At 37.4% G+C, this 17,877-nt stretch overlaps 1 protein-coding gene across 2 annotated transcripts in view; it reads left to right on the top strand.

Moving 5' to 3' along the window:
• Positions 1-17,877, top strand: part of RP1 (RP1 axonemal microtubule associated) — a 655,430-nt gene that overhangs the window by 53,668 nt on the left and 583,885 nt on the right. For both annotated transcript variants that reach the window (XM_021005939.2, XM_078153415.1), the window contains exon 3: positions 6,844-6,904. In XM_021005939.2, the coding sequence (XP_020861598.1) occupies positions 6,902-6,904 (3 nt within the window). In that variant the 5' untranslated portion in view covers positions 6,844-6,901. The remainder of the gene's footprint in view (positions 1-6,843; positions 6,905-17,877) is intronic.

The following is a 17,877-nucleotide window of genomic DNA, read 5'->3' as shown; positions in this document are numbered from 1 at the left end:
GAGTATAGAAGCTGGGTCAAGTAGTGGAGGATGAATATAAAAGCATTTAGGGTTAGGGTTAGGGTAGAGTAAGAAGAGGGTCAGCAGTGCTAAAATTCCAAATGAGCTGAGACTAATGTGAAAAGCTAATAATGATAAAAAGATGAATTTTTAAAATTATATTGGGGAAAAGAGGAGATTCTGCTCTTTAGGCAGCACCATAACTATCAACAGGCAGAGTTACTGAGCTTTTATTTTGCCTCTCACTCTGTCTCTGTGTCTTTGTCTGTCTCTCTCCATGTCTGTCTGTCTCTGATTCTTTCTCTGTCTCTCTCTCTCTCTCTCAATTGTAGCGTGGGCTTAAAGCTTGGGACATCTGTTGCCATTTATATTGATATCAGAAAGGCAGCATAGAAGACAATTACTTTACCTCCCAGCTTAATCTTTTTACTTTCCCAGATTTATTTGTATAGTATTTATTCAGCAGATATTCGGGGCTGAGAGAAAGAAGCTTTAGGCTCAACATGCTCTTTAGGGTTTGTGTAGCTCTTCCTCCTCCCATCTTGCAATGTGTAAAGTGACCATGCAGACTGACAATCAGTTCGACCTACTAGGCAAATTGACTAGATCAATCATCCAAGAATGCTGGCACCCTGACCACTAGCCAAATGTTAGTTATAGCTGTGCAGTGAACACTTGGACTGTCAGATTGTTTTTGATAAGAATCCATGGGAGTTAGCAACCAGCCTTTTCCTTTGTCCGTTTTTATTCTTTTAGGGCTTTTCTTCTCTCTTTGTTTTTCATAGCCCCGGTCATTACAAAACAAAAAAGAGCTATGTTTTAAAATCAAGTCTCAACATTCTACATAATTAAGAATTCTGTATAATTAAGACAGCCAGCTGAAGAAAGTAAAACGGAAATTATTTCCATCAAATGTTTATGAAACCTTTTTACTTGTATAGCGCAGGTGGGTTACTGATCACCCAAGGCTTTCCCTCTCCCTTGGCTAGTGCTGACATACCCAGCTTGCACACAGTTTGGCAGGTTCAGGTAGCCATGACCTCTACCATGTGTTTTCTACATCTTATTCTCTTTCAGGTTCCTAGAGGGTTTCTCTGGTATGGGAGGATACATTCTTAAGACTCACCACTGTAGCTCATGAGCCTCACTGTTGTGTTTCCCATTTATACAAAATTAATCACTGTGACATCATTAACTCTTGAACATAAAACATTTACTAAATGAAAAGGCAAAATCAATACTAATTATAATATTTATTTAATAGAAGGCAGAAGCAGGAATATTCAAATTTTTACTCAGTAGGCATTGAAAGCAAAAATGACCAAAGCATCACAAATCACCCATAAACCTGGGTCTCTAGAAACCCAGCAGGGAGGCACATAAGTGAGGAAACCCATGTGCCTGGAGAAACTCAGAAGTCTGGACTGCAGGCCTTGATGTCCCATTTCCTTCAGGAACAATTTGCAACATGAAACTGCTTCTTTGCTAGAACTTTGCTGGTTCCCATGGCCTTAGTACTGGGCAAAGCCACAACCTTCTGCTCTTCATTCGATGAAGCAGCAGCAAACTCTTTTAACTTACAGCCACTCTAACCAGGGTGCTAAAAATGCTCTTTTAGCAAAAAAAAAAAGCTGAAAAAAACTCAACATTGCACTTGTTCCGTGACAAGCAGTTGTCTTAAGATGATGAACTGCCAAGTTTCTCAGATTTGGTCCCTAGGCAATTCATAAAAGTTCAGCCAGTTCTTTATTTGCCAGATTTCTGCTTTCTCCAATCAGCTTCTAGCAAAGTAAAGCCTCTTCTCCAGTAAGCACAGTTCACAGCAAAACATATGTGAAGCCCATTTTATATCTCTCTGTTTTTCTCTTATCAAACCATAAACAGTAATAGAGGGCAACCATACAGTCCTGAAACAATGCTTTTCACAGCACCCCTTCAATCAGCATGGAAATGTCTTTCAGATGATTCTCCTTTTCTCTAGTCCACTCTCAAGGCCATGCCACTCTTTTATCTGGAATGCAAGTTGCTAATGAATAACTATCTCAGATGGAAGTCTTCTGTGTCTTCTGTCTCCTGCTTCTTGTGATGCCTCATGTTTAGCTTATTCCCCTGCTTCTTCTGCTATCTTTTTCTACCTACAATGCCTTCTCCAGCTTCTTATATCTTCCAATGCCTCAAATCAGGGTCACCTGATTGTTAGGTTAGTGACTCATCTTTACCTGATGTGGTAAAACATTGGCCTGTCAGTTGACCCTCACAGTCCTTATAGAATCTCACCTTAGCACCTAAACAGTTATTTGACTTATACTAATATGGTCAGTTATAACCTTTGCAACTCTAAAACAGTCACCTGCAAAGATGTCGATAGATCACAATACTCTGTAGCTGTTATTCTCTTGGTTACTACTATGCCTTCAGGTCCTCTCAGTACATTCTCAGTCCTGTATTTGTAACCTCAAAATAGTCTGTACCCCTCTTCAACATTTTATCTGAGACTGCATTTCTTCACAATTGGGTTTTTAATAGTTTTCCTTACACAAATCTTCTTTTTCTGTTCTTTTCAGAGGCCAAAAGGGTCATGCATACCTTACACTTATGCTTCAGTACTTCCAAAGATCCAGGATTTCGTTGGTGTGGGAAAAGGAATGGGGGGAAAAGGCATTTATATAGTGTCTACTATGTGCCAGGCACTGCACTTGGCACTTTTTATAAGTATTACCTTATTTTCACAACAACCCTGGGACATAGGTACTATTATTATTCCTATTTTATAGTTGCAGAGACTGAGGCAAGTAGAAATTAAATAACTTGCCTAGAGTTATGCAGCTAGTCAGTGTCTGAATCTGGATTTGAACTCATGTCTTCCTGATTCTAAGCTCTATCCATTGTACCACCAGCTGCTACTGGTACAGATTGAAATTCCTCCATGCCTTTATGGACAGTTTCATTAATTTCTGCTGGAGAACAATTTATAAAGATAATCAATTGTAAAAGACTTAATAATTCTGATCAGTACAATGATCCACCATAACTCCAAAGGACTCATGATGAAAAATACTATCCACCTCCAGATAGAGAACTAATAGACTCATATTGCTGATTGAGGCATATTTTCCACCTTTATTTTCTTGCCCCTCCCGGCCAAAAAAAAAAAACCATAGCTAACGCAGAAATAAGGTTTGCGTGATGTCATATGTATAATGGGCACCATATATCTTGTTTTCTTGATAGGTGGGGGAGGAGGAGATAATTTGTAACTGAAAATAAATAAATAAATTTAAATCAAAAAGAAAAAGAGTATCTCAAGTGATGGGAGCTCTTTCCTGAAGCAGCCCATTACATCAAATCTCAACCAGTCTCTTTGCAGCTCCATTCATTACTTATAGTTCTCTCTCCTGGGGATAAGCAGTGGTATCTTTCACGTGCATGAAGATTGCTATCATGTCATCAATTTCCCCTTCTCCCCCCATTCTTCTCCTGCTCAGGCTAAGCATCCCAGCTCTTGCAGCTATTCCTCATGTGGCATGACCTGGAGGCCCTTCACCATATTGGTTGCTTGGTTACCTTCCTCAGGATACTCCCCAGCTCATCAGTCCTTCCTAAAATGTGGCACCCAGAACAGAACAAAATACTCCAGATATGATCTGGCCAGGGCAGAGGACAGTGGGACTATCGTCTCCTTATTCCTGAAAGCTATGCCTCCATGAATCATTTTCTAGTTGACCTAGATGTAAGCCTTCTTTTCCTGTTCTGGACTCCCATGTCATGTTGTTATACCACTCTATGGTACTTGAACATAATACAAGGCCTTTTGTATACATTTTTTATCTTTCCTTCTAGAATAGATTATAAAGTTTCCTGAAGTTAGAGACTAAGTCCTCATTTATCTTTGGCTCCCTCATAAGTCCTAACATAATGGGACATGTTAAGTTCTTAATAAATATTTGTTGAATAGATAAATGAATAAATACGTACCTCTAACTATGTACTTGATTTTAGATTCCAGCTCTGAAAACTTATCTTTGGATATGAAGTGTACCAGGAGAACCATCATTTTGATTTTATTTTAACTCTGATTATCTAATGTAGAAACTAGTAATATTACTATCTCTCCCTCTTCCTCTGGGTACTTTTGTCTCTCCTTTTTTTTCTACTCTAGTTGATGTTGGTTATCACATTTTTCTTTTGAAAATTTTATGAACAAATGTTGGGAGGTATTAGCTGGGTAAGAGTTCACAGAGGTCAATGAAACCATACATTAGCTAAACTCTTCAAAGAATTTTATCAGTAGCAGCATATTAAAAAAAAGGCATATTTTTTGGAACAGTTTTCCTGGACAGGATGTAAACAGATTTGGAACAGTTAGAAAGTTTAACCTAGACCCAGGTTTATAATGTGGTAATTTCCTTTGCGATTTGATGGTAGTTCTTGTTTAATACCTTAGGAAACACTTATAATTCCTTTAAAAATATTAAATTTAGCAAGCCTTTATTAAGCATGTAACAGTTGTGAGGTACTGTATTGGTAGGTCCTTACAGTGTCTTGAGTTTAATGATGTGTGTATATAGTTATTATCTATTAGTAGCTTAAAATTGTACAAAGACTTGTGGAACAAGTGGAACACTATATATCACCTACTAAGTGAAAAGCTATTTTCTAGGTGCTGGGTTTGATATGGACATAAATGAGGGGTACTCGTTCCCTTACAGAGCTTTTGACCCAGTAGAGGAGTTAAGAGAAGTACACAAAGAGAGGTGTAAACAAAACCACGCAAGGTTTAGGAAGGATGTGAAATATTTTCAGTTGGAGGAGTCTTCAGGAAGGATCATGAATGTGTGTAAGCTGGATGGAGAAGAATGGGGAGGGCCACTCAGGTGGAACAAATGATTTGAGCAAAGAGGGGAGAGACTTTGGTCTGAGGACTATCAACAGAAGTATTTAAAATGATGATTTTTATCTTTCTTCTTTTATTCTTCCTTTCTCTCATTTGCTTCCTTCCTTTCCTCATTCCTTTCTTCTTCCTTCCTTTCTCTTTCCTTCCTTCCTTCCTTCCTTCCTTCCTTCCTTCCTTCCTTCCTTCCTTCCTTCCTTCCTTCCTTCCTTCCTTCCTTCCTTCCTTCCTTCCTTCCTCCTTCCTTACTTCCTTTTTCTTTTCTTGTCAGGGATAAGGCTGAGAAAAAAAAAGTTAGGGCAAGATCAAAAAATTCAGACTTGATTCAATAAGCAGTATTATAGAGACAGGGACTGAACCTGTGATTTCATCGCAATAGGGAATTACTGGGTAGGGAAACTCTACCCCTGCAAATTTACATTTCTCTGCAACTTATAGTCTTAGTTTTTTTTCCCTTTTTTTCTTTTTGGTGAGGCAATCGGGGGTAAGTGACTTGCCCAGGGCCACACAGCTAGTAAGTGTCATGTGTCTGAGGTCAGATTTGAACTCGGGTCCTCCTGAGTCCAAGGCCAGAGCTCTATCCACTGTGCCACCTAGCTGCCCCTTAACTTATAGTTTTAGAGAGCTGACTGGAGTGCTAAAAGGTTAAATGACTTGTTCAGATCTACATAGTCAGTATGTTGTAAGAGATGGGACTTGAACTTATATCTATATCTTAGCTTTGAGGTCAGCTCTCTACCACAGAAGGGCTCTCAGAAGTCAATTAGTCCAATCCCCTCTTTTAAAGATGGGGAAATGGAGACCTAGGACTTTAAATCACTTGCTCAAGATCATACAGATATTAATTGTTGGAGGCAGGATTTGAAACCATGTCTTCTGACCCTGGACTCACTATCTTTGCCAATGTATCATGAATGCTAAGCCATTGAAATTTGGCGGCATGGAATGACATCTATTGTTACCATTTTCATAGATAACTATGGCAGCACCATTCAGAATGGATTGGAAAGTAAGTTGGAGGGAGTTATCATCTTAAATTTGTGACATTGGTTGGGTGCTTTGTGAAGAACCATTATATAAATTAAGGCAGTGGGATGGTGTAGTAGATAGAGCACTGGGCTTGAAGTCAGGAAGATTCATCGTTCTGAGTTCAAATTTGGCCTCAAACACTTACTAGCTGTGTGACCCTGAGCAAGTCACTTAACCCTGCTTTCTCCAGTTCCTCAACTCTAAAATGAGCTGGAGAAGGAAATGGCAAACCACTCTAGGATCTTTGCCAAGAAAACCCCAAATGGGGTCACAAACAGTTGGACATGACTGAAATGACTGAACAACACCCCAAATGGGGTCACAAACAGTTGGACATGACTGAAATGACTGAACAACAAATTATAATAATTCAGTTGGAGATATGGAAGCCACAAAGCAATTTAAATGCTTATCAATTGGTATATAGCTGGATATTTACAACTCCTTTTCAGTAGCATGGAACTGGTCCAGGAAAAGGCACTCACCCTGAATGGACATGTAGTCTGAGTAATAGAAAAGAGGTATTTTCTGCCTTTTTCAGAGAATATAGAAGTAGGTGGAGAATTTCACTCTTCTTTTTATTTCTTAGAAGTTCCATGTGATAAAAGACATATGAGACATGAATAATTTATGGCATGACTTGAAGATTATTGGAGTTAGAATGGTAAGGACCTTAGAGACCAATCATTTCACATATGAGGAAACTGAGGCCCAGAGAGAAAAAATGACTTTTCCCAGGTGTATTAAGCAGCAGTTATGATTCAAAGTTTGATTCTCTGATGTTTTTAAATCTGCTTCTCTGAATTAAAATCCAGTGGGTCTTCTACTATACTAAAATGTTGAGGAAAGTGGGAATGTTTACTGTCCTTCTCCACTAACCATAACCCACTTTAAACCTTTTGCTTCTTGCTTTGTCCATGCAGGCTTTACTCCCTGACTACTTTGAAGTCAACATCTGTATACCTATCAAAGCCTGGAGATATGGTAGGTATATTTTGCTGACTAAGACATTCAGTATCATGTCATAAATCTTAAGCCCTGATATTTTTCAATAGACTGTAGTAGGCAATGTATACTTTTTAAAAAATTGAAATAGATATTATGATTATTGGAGTTCTAGTTAGGCATTTTCATAGTAAGATTAGCCAAATTAAACATTCTACTTCTTAATAGCTAAACTGCACAACTTTTTGTCATTTGCATAATGGAATGATGGGTCAAGTTTATAGTATATATGATTATAACCACTTCACTAAAAAAAAGAAAAACAAATCTTCTTAAGACCTCATCTTACAAAGTTAAGCAGAAAAGAAAGTGTAAATAGTTGTAATACAGTCAGACAAAAATATTTTCCTTGTCTTTTGATGGATGGTTGTCATGTGTTTTTCCATGTAATTAATACTTAAAAATTATACCTTACCTATGATGAGAAGCAGCATGGAATAGTGAGAAGAACACAAAATTTGTCATTAGAGCTTTTGGATTTACCTCTTGGCTCTTGGGCAAACTACTTAATCTGGCCGAAATTTCACTTTAACTAACTTGAAAGTGAAGGGGCTGAACTAATCAAAATACTCAACCTGGGACCCATGAACATGTTTTTAAAAATATCTTTATGATTATATTTCTTTTTTGAGTTAAATTTTTTTTAAGGAATGGAAATTGATTTTTCTTTTCAACCCATTCCTATTCCATTGGAGGAAAGAAAAAGAAAAACAAAGTCTTTGTAACAAATATACATAGTCAAGCAAAACAAATTTTCTCATTGACTGTATCTCAAAATATGTCTCTCATTCTTCACTTTTGGTCTATCACCTCTTTATCAGTGAGTGGCTAGAATGCTTCATTATTAGTCCTCTGGAATCATGGATGGTCACTGTATTGTTTAGAGTTTTTATGACTTTCAAAGCTATTTATTTTGGGAGTGTTGTTGGTATTGTATAAATGATGTTCCTGGTTCTGTTCACTTCATTTCTCATCAGTTCATACAAATGTTAAAAATTGTTTGGTTTTAAAATATTGATGTTATAGTATAAGGTTGTTCTTTTGGCTCTATTCACTTCATTCTACATCAATTCATTAAATTCTTTCCATATTCCTTTGAAATCTTTTCCCTCATTTCTTATAGCACAATAATATTCCATTACATTGATATCCCATAATGTGTTTAGTCATTCCACAAGGGTTGAACATTGCCTTAGTTTCTAAGTTTTTGCTGCCAGCAGCAGCTGGTAGAACACTGGGTCTAGAGTCTGGAAAACTTGAGTTCAAATTTGGTCTCAGATACTTATTAGCTCTGCTACCCAGGGCAAGTCATTTAACCTTTATCTGCCTCAGTTTCCTCAATCATAAAATGCAGATAATAATAGCACCTACCTCAAAGGGTTGTTGTGAGGATCAAATGAGATAAGATTTTAAAAAGTACTTAGCACAGTGCCTGACTCCTAGTAGGTGTTTGATAAATGCTTATTTCCTTCCTTCTAGTGGAAATATTTTTGGTATATTTAGGACCTTTTCTTCATTCTTTGATCTCTTTGGGGGTAGAGGCCTAGCAGTAGTGTAGCTGTGTCAAAGGATATGTTTTCTATGTATTACAATACAATGGCTTTCATTTGTAATCTTATACATATTATTTTATATATTTAAAAACAGTATTTAAAGAAGGGGAGTCCATAGGCTTCACTAGACTGCCAGAGGGGTCCACAAAACAAAGTATCTGAGACCAAATTTGAACACAGGTTTTCCAAACTTTAGGCCCAGTGTTCTATCTACCAGCACCTGCTGGCTGCAAAAAAATTGTAAACTAGGGTGATGCTCATCACTTGTGGAATGGTTGTTAAAATCTATTTCAACCTTATGATCTGATGACCTTCAAGCATTAATCACTAGGCAGAGTGGACTCCTCCTCTCCCCCTGCCTCCCTGGGAGACTCACATATAGGTTTATTCTATCTATATCCGTCTTGAAAATAGCCTCAGTAAATACTTACCAATCCCCTAGTATGTGTAGAACACTTGCTAGGTGCTAAGGGAGAGATAGAGATGAAATACAACCTAAGGCCTCCCTTTAATGAGCTCATAAACTAGGTGGATATGGCATTTTAAGAATCATGGACCTTTAAGAGGTAGGGGAGACCTTAGAAGACAATTAGTCTAATTTACATATTTATAAATGAGAAAACTGAGGCCCAAAGAGCTAGGAAGTAACAGAATTGGGACTTCTGACTCCAAAATCAGCATTATTTCTACTACACTTACATATGTACCTGGAGATATATAAATAAAATAAATACAAATCAGTGTGGAGGAAGAGGTGATTAGTCAAAGTAGAGACTGGGAAATAAATTCTGCCTCCCCTCCTCTGATAAAACCCTATGATAAAAAATACCAACACCATGACAATCTTGTTCATTCATTTTAGTCATGTCTGACTCTTTGTGACCCCATCTGGGGTTTTCTTGGCAAAGATACTGGAGTGATTTGTCATATCTTTCTCTGGGTCATTTTATAGATGAGGAACCTGAGACAAATAGGGTTAAGTGACTTGCCCAAGGTCACACAGCTAGTAAGTGTCTGAGGCCAGATTTGAACTCAGGAAGATGAGTCTTCCTGACTCCAGGCCATGTACTCTAATCACTACACCACCTAGCTACCCACCATGACAGTCCATGTTTCACTAAAATGTTTCTGAGCCATGTTTGATGACCTATGTATTTCAAGCCATGTCTTATGCAACAATTTTTTTTAAAGTATGTTGCAATGTAAAGATAATTGAATTGAGAGTCAGAAGATTTGTATTTTAATAGGTGTAAAAGATGGGCAGATGCAGACTAAATGATTTATTGGATTTGGAATCCATTGAATGACAGGGCTGTGAAATAACTTCCTCTTTGCACCCAAACCTATCAGAGACAATGAAGTATTCCTTAAAGAAATGGAGAAAAGGCTTTGTGGTGAAGACTAAGAAAAATATTGTATTAAAATGGCAGTAAAAAATTCTGACCTACATATAGAGTTTGGAGTGGGGAAGGAAAGAAGGACCACTGAATACTTGGAACTGAAAAACAAATCTGAAGTCCTTTCTGAAGAATGAGGTGCTGGAGGCTCTTAGGAAAGAAGGGAACAAGCATTTATTAAATGCCTACTATGCACCAGGCAGTGTGCTGAGCATGTTACAAATATCTCATTTGATCCTCACAACAATCCTAAGGTGTAGGTGCTATTATTATTCCCATTTTATAGTTGAGAAAACTGAAATAGGTAGATGTTGATGACTTGATTTGAGTAGATTTGAGAATCTTCAGCATAGAGAGGATAATTAAATCCATAGAAACTCTTAAGATCACCAAAGGGATGAGAATGGGACACTTGGTGTTAATAGGTGTAACCTAGATGAAATTCCAGCAAAGGAAACTGAAGAGTAGTCAGATAGGAAGAGAACCAGGAAAGAGTGACGTTCTGAAAAACTGACTGACTGATATGTCGCACGGTGCAGTCATGTGGCTATATTTCATCTCTGTTTGGAAATTTTTGTAGTTACAGAACATTATTATTTCTTTATATAAGTCTGATAGACTTATCAGACTTCACCATTTACTCAATAGAGATAAGACTTCCTCTGGAAGTCACTGGAAATAAAATCACTGCAGCATTTTTTTGGGGGGGATCTTTTACAGTATGATGAAGATACTCAGATTTTAAAAGCTCACTTGACTTTTCTTCTGACAATAATTTTTATGTAGCTTTGAATTAAAAAGTTATTTTAATCATTAAAATTACATTCATTCTCCAATCTCTAACATATCAGTTTTTGTATTGTCATGTTCATGATAAGCATTTTTTCGCATAGAAACTGCTAGCAACTGCTTTTTTAAACTGTTTTTCCCCCCTCTACTTTTCAACATCAAGAAGTCTAGGTCATGCTGTAGAGGAAGAAATTCTCCATTTGCCTTCTTTTCTGAGCATTTATTTGGATGTTTTGCAGCAATAGCTTGTTAGTTCTTGGCATTGACTTTCATTTTTGATTACACTTTCCTTTACATTTTGGTGTGATTGATACTGTTTCATTGTGGGGCTTGAATGATCCTTTAAATGCTTGATTTCCCTTCATCATCAGCTGTTGTAATATCTCTAACAGTCATTGAAGTGTGTTCTTTAAGATTGACTTTTGCATGTTTCCTTGGAGTAATAGCCATTTTTAAAGTGACAGAATTAAAAGCGTGATAAAAGACATCAATGAAAAAAATATGTATGACACAAAATCTAACATGCCCTGACAGAGAACTAAAGGTGGAGAAGGTAGCTAGGTGGCACCACGGATATAGTGCTGGGCCTGGAGTCAAGCACACCTCAGTTCAAATTTGGCTTTAGACACTTACTGACTATACGAACCTGGACAAGTCACTTAACCTTTGTCTGCTTCAGTTTCTATTGTGATTTTCATCACAACAGAGCCTACCTTACAGGGTTGTTGTGAGAATCAAGTGAGAATCTATTTATGAAATGCTTTGTACAATGCCTGGCACATAGTAGGTGCTACAAGAATTATTATTCCTTTTTCCCCCTCCCTCAGTCTAGTTTCATCTGGTCAAGGTTAGCTGTTCTGAGTCAGTTTAGTGTCAGTAGAATCCTACACACGTGACTATTACTGACACAAAATGAAACTATATCACAGTTATTGTCCCAAGCAATTCAAAAAAACTATATATATATATGTGTGTACATGTACAGATACATATATGTATCTGTATATGTGTATATAAGCATAAATATATGTGTATATATCTCTGTAAATATATAAATCTCTATATACGTCTGTCTGTCTGTCTCTGTCTCTTTATTTTCCCATCAAAAAATGTTGGGTTTGGATTAGATGGGCTATAAGATCGCTTACACTTCCCTGAATCTGAATAGTCTCCTTGTTTCGCTGTGCCAGAATTATTCCACTTCCTTTGTAGTGTCTTGTTATTTGATTTTCATGAGCATCTGTGTTTTTCAGTTACCATTCTAGAATGTGGGCAGAAGCTAGCCAGAACCAGTCAGGTAAGGGGTTGGCACTGGGAAAGGTAGACAGAAATCCAGGCTGGAGAAAGGCTGAAGTTCCTAGATCCCATCGTTGCAAGAGGTGAGAAAAATTAAATTCAACAAACCCTTATTAACCACCTCTTTTTGCCAAGTTCAATGTTGGTTGTTGGAGGTACAGTGATAGTAAAAAATGAGCACCATTTGTATATTGGTTTAAATTTTGTGATGTGCTCTATATACATCATCTCATTTGATGCTCATAACCACCCGATGGAATACATAGTATAGCAAGTCAGTCAACAAGTTTATTAATCATTGACTATGTGTCTGCCCTGTGCTAAGCACTGGGGATAGAGAGAAAGGCAAAAACTGTTCTTGCTATCAGCTTATAACGTAATGGGGAAGAAAACATGTAAATTACTATACACATATGCAGTGTAAATAGAAGGTAATCTCAGAGGTGGCACGGTGGATACAGTGCTGAGCCTGAAGTCAAATGGACCTGAGTTCAAAGCTGGCCTCAGACACTTACTAGCTATATGACCCTGGGCAAGTAACTTAACCCCATTTGCCTCAGTTTCCTCATCTGTAAAATTAGTTGCAGAAAGAAATGACAAATCAATTTAGTATGTTTGCCAAGAAAACCCCCAAATGGGGTCATAAAGAGTCAGATGCAATTGAAAATGATGGAACACTATCATAGGGATGCTCAGAGGCAGAGGTAGGGGAGATCACATTCCAAGAATGGGGGACAGCCAGTGAAAAGGCACAGTCAGTATACAGAGAATTGTTTGAGAGGAACAGCTCGAAGGTCAGTGTCATTGGGTCACATAGGGCAGTAAAATATAAGAAGCCTGGGAAGGCAGGAGGGGGCCAAGTTGTGCAGGTCTTTAAATGCCAGAGGATTTTATATTTTATCATGGAGGTAAAACGGAGCCTCTGACATTTATTTTAGGAAGAATGACATGATCACTCTTGTACTTTAGGAAAATCACTTTGGCAGCTGAGTAGAAGATGGATTCCAATTGGGAGAGATGAGACAGGGAGACTGGTAGGAAGACTGTTGTAGTAGTCTAGGCATGAGGTGATGAGACCTTAAATTAGGGCAACAGCTATATGAGTGGTGGTAAAAATGACAAGATTTGGCAACAAATTATATGTATGGGACAAGTGTAGGTGAGGGGTTGAGGATGACACTAAAGGTGTGAGCCTACATTATTGAGAAGATGATTGTGCCATTGACAGTAATAGAAAAAATGGGAAGAAAGGATTTTTATGGAGGGAAAGAAACTATTTTGGACATACGTAGTAGATGTATATCAGAAAGTTCAACATGTCCATAAAGGCAATTGGTGATACAAGATTAGAGCTCAAACAGGGGTGAGGAACCTGAGGCCATAAGGCCACATGTGGCCTTCTAAATCCTTAAGTGCGGCCACCAGCTAAACAGCATATAGGGAGAAGAGGGCCCAAGACAGAGTATTCATGGGCAACCATGGTTAGCAGGCATGCTCTAGATGAAAATTCAGCAAAAGAGACTGAGGAATGGTCAGACAGGTAGGAGGAGAACCAAGTGAGAACAGTGACACAGAAACCTGGAGAAGGCAGAGTATCAGGGAGAAGAGGATGATTGACAGTGTCAGGGGTTACATAGAGGTCAAAATAGATGAGGCAAATATAGCTATTATTTTTTTCTGTTTTAGTGATGGTGAAATTGTGGTTGTGAGAGGTTTAGTGCTTGGTGGCAGGTGAGGAATGCCTGTCTAGGGATGCCATTCACGTTCATCTTGTGCAATGCCAAATAGCCAAACTGTTCTCCTTACAGCCTGAGTGAGGCAGGCTTCCACTGGTGCTGCTGATTATAATTGCAAGGGAGCTAACCCTATTGAGTTAGTGAACCAAGAGAAAGCAAGCCTCAGAAGTCAAGGCAAGGAGGGGGTCAGGAAACCAGAAGGCAGAGATAATGGCACCAGAAACAAAATCAACCAAGAGAGATCCTCTATAAATGTAGATTCTCTCTCTGTAAACTGACATTTGCTTATTGTCACCAGAAATGTCTCTCTGGAGAAAGTTAAGTGGTTAACTATAGACAGAGGTTTGTATTGAAGGAAAACAACCAGATTAGCCCAACTTTTATTAATATTGTTAATTTTAACTGGGTAGTTTATCACAAAATATGCATCTGAGGCAAAAGTGTGCCATCATGTGAATTTTGTGAATTGAAGGATAATAAGTCAGAAGAAAACATAGATACGGATTGATTTTTTTTAAAAGCAGCAGATTAGGCAGAAGTTGGCAGAATGTATAAGTTAAAGGGATCAGCAGTCATTGGGACTCTCTTCTCCGTACCCTTGAGGTGCTGTGCAAACCAGAGATGGGAAGCTTGCTCAAGTTCTGATTAGGAAAAGCATCTTCAAATCAGATTAGGTCACTGTTAGGCATTAGAGGTAACAGTTACCATCTGTGGAGATACTGTTTTGTAAAATCCTGAAACATGTTCCACTCCCACTACAATTAAATACAGCAGTGCAATCTGACTGTGTCTTCAGAAACACACTCACTTTTGTCTGTCTGTTTTTTTTTTAAAGGCAATTGGGGTTAAGTGACTTGCCCAGGGTCACACAGCTAGTGTCAAGTGTTTGGTCTGAGGCCAGATTTGAATTCAGGTCCTCTATCCACTGCACCACCTAGCTGCTACCTAGCTGCCCTGCCTCTTTTTTCTGTCTTGGGGTGCTACTTATTTTCATCTTGTGCAGTGCTATATAACCAAACTCTTTACCTTGATAGCCACTTGTATTAGAGTTACAGTGATGTAGCATTAAACAGTATGAATACTAAGGGGTAAAGAAGCTTAGGTCATTATATTTTATTTTTGTAATGAATATTCTGAACAAACATTATCTCAGGATTATTTATTCCGTGGATGAAGTGCCAACCATCTTTTTTTTAAAAATTTTTTAACATAAAGAAATGAGAATTTGAGGTTGTCAGGTCTGAACAATGGGTGAGAAATGCTTGTATATTAGAGATGTGTTTACTTGTGAATGACACAAAACCAGAAAAATTATACAAAAAAAAATTCTAATTGGAAAGATACCTGAACTTCTGAACTTGCAACTCAGCAGATTTGGTTCTGATTGTCATCCAACTACAATGAGAGCTGACTGGTGATTAGCATCAGCTCAGATTAAGTTAATTGGCTTCAGCCAATCCCTAGGCAGACACTCATTTGGAATAAACCTTAAAGTGTTTCTTTCATTTCACAAAGTGAAGTGGTTACACGATCAATGAAATTTATGTAAGTTAACAAACAAATTGAAAATCTTTTTAAAAGAAAACTTGTAAGGAAGACTTCAATTCCTGGTGAGTATAGGAACATCTTTCATTTTTCTGAAGTAAGATTTTTTTTAAGCTAGTTTCATGGAGTTTTTCTTTTCAGTTCAACTTTACTTTTGCTATATCTTTATGTTGGACATAAAACTATTATCATGCTATGAAATGGTAATAGACCGTGTCCAGCACACCAGCAGTGTTAACAATATGGTGTCACTGAAGATATAAAGAGTAATTTAAGTACTCTAGTAATCTTTGTTGCTTGTATTTTAGAAAAAAAAATTAGGTTAAATCTAGTTTACTCAAATGTAAATAAAGTTGACCTGAAATAAGGTGTATAGTATATTATCACCACACATGAAATACTTTTTTTTCCCAGTTTCTTTCATGCTAAATGTTTGATGTATAATTAGGGGTGACAAGGTAGACTTTGTTATCTTCTTTTCAGATTTGGACTTCCTATAAGTTGCTTTAATTTATACTACATAATAAAAATAATGAAATTTCATATCTTAAAAAGCCTATCGTTTGTGTGATTAAGTGAGTCACAGGGAGACAGAAAAAGCTGTGTGGTAGAGATAGATGTTTAGCTTACTGTAAGATGTTTTGTTGACTCAACATTACCATTTTCATTATTACAGTGAATCAATGGCTTTTAAAAAAAATTCTCCATATAGCATTTTAAAAACTCCATGGTCTAACTTTAGACAATGAATCAACTAAAAAAGACAACTACAGGCATGGGAAGGTGGAGTAGGTTGTCCCCAAATGACTTTTTTGTTGTTGTTGATTTAGACTAATAGGATATATTCGAACTGTGATTTGAATTACTTCTTTCTCAAGTTAGTTCCAGCTAAGGTGTCATCTCCATGATTTGTGTCAATGTTATACCCTTCCCCAATTAGATTGTAAACTCCTTAAGGGTCGGGAGTATGTTGGCACCTAGCACAGTGCACATCACATCTGTTGAACTGAATAGAATTAATGTGTGTTCTATAATGCTATTCTATCAGTTTATAGAATGAAAAGCATGTTGTAACTAAGAAAAATGGATGATTACAAGATAGGAGCAAGAGATGATTGATTGGTGATGGCTCTCGTGGCAGAAGAGAAAGCTGTCCAGCAGATAGAGACATGGCCAGGGCACCCAATAGAGTACAAAGCAGAACTGACATGAGAATGTAATATTTTTGCTTTTTGGGTAGTCTGTATTTCCTATACATTTATAGGAGAAGTGTGTGACTAAAGAAGGACACACGCTGACCCATTGCCTTTGGAAGTATTTAGCTTGCCCTGTATTAGAGCATAACAGCTTAATGCATTATTCTTAGAGAGTCCTATTTAGCCCAAGTGATTTGCCAATGTTAACTCCTTAATTTCCACCATAGCTCAGCAGCATAAGGATAATAAGTGTTGTATCTTTTAGTTAGATTTCAAAAACCTTCTCTATTGGCTAAAGGAACAGAGGATGCAGTTATGTATTTACAAATGTAAATTTAAATATGAAGAGAAAAATGCCTTCCAAACCCTACCACTATAGAAAAAGAACCCATCAGCATGGACACTGTGTAGGTATCTGTTCAGATTGGAATTATCAGTAAATGGTGATACGAATCTAGAAGTATGATCTAAATGTGAATGGTTTATTATGTTTTTATTATGAAACAGATAAAGAGTTCTCATCATTTCTGTTTCATAGATGGAGGAGTAAGTACTGAGAGATTATGCAACCTGCCCAAGGTCAAGTAAGGGTTTCTCATGACAGGAATGAGAAAGGATTACAATTTTGCTGACTCAGCTCCTCTGCTGGCTCCTCTAGCTTCCCACTCCTTCTGCTTTGTGCTATTCTGCCTTTATTTTCTCAAGTACCATAATTGCTTTCATCCATTGGAAGAAAACATCTAATTTCTATTCTGATCTTTGAATACATTTTCCTAAAGAATACGCAGATAAGATTTGCAAATTACACTGGAGATATATGAAGGAATCTTAGATAACAGCTTGAATCTATTTAAGTGGGTGATTGGGGCCAGATTTATAGCAAGTTTTAAATTACAAATATACTTTTTTTTCATCTTCAGAATGCTGATTGCATTTATTCAATTGGTTCAGTTTTTCTTTAGAACTTACCCTTATTTCTAAGCTGTGGGGAATGCTTACCATTTCTTAAGACACCAGTAATTAAGGTGATTTAATACAACCAAAAATGCAATAAATTAGCACAAAGCAAAATAAAGAAAATACAACCTAGAACCAAACAAATCTTTCCACAACAGCTCACTTTCCAGTTCAGAGACTGTGGTTTTATCAGTTAGTGGAAATTTTCTAAAGGCTTTCAGTTCTCTGAAGTTTGGATTTGGGAACCATTGATAGGGGGATCTTGTATGACTTTGAACTGTCATAGGGCAGTATAATATATAGAGTACTGGACTTGAGATAAAGTCCTGTCTCAGACGCTTACTAGCTGTGCCATCCTGTTTAAGTTCCTTAGCCTCTCTGTGCCTCAGTTTCCTCATCTCTAACATGGGAATAATAGGATCTACCTTGTAGAATCATGAGGATCAAACAAGACAACAAATGAGCACTTACACAAATACCATC

The sequence above is a fragment of the Phascolarctos cinereus genome, unplaced genomic scaffold (assembly GCF_003287225.1).
Source record: "Phascolarctos cinereus isolate Bilbo 61053 unplaced genomic scaffold, phaCin_HiC Scaffold_4;HRSCAF=312, whole genome shotgun sequence".
Taxonomy (NCBI): Eukaryota; Metazoa; Chordata; class Mammalia; order Diprotodontia; family Phascolarctidae; genus Phascolarctos; species Phascolarctos cinereus.
Note: the sequence above shows the minus strand (reverse complement) of the source record. Positions and strands in the feature narration are given on the sequence as shown.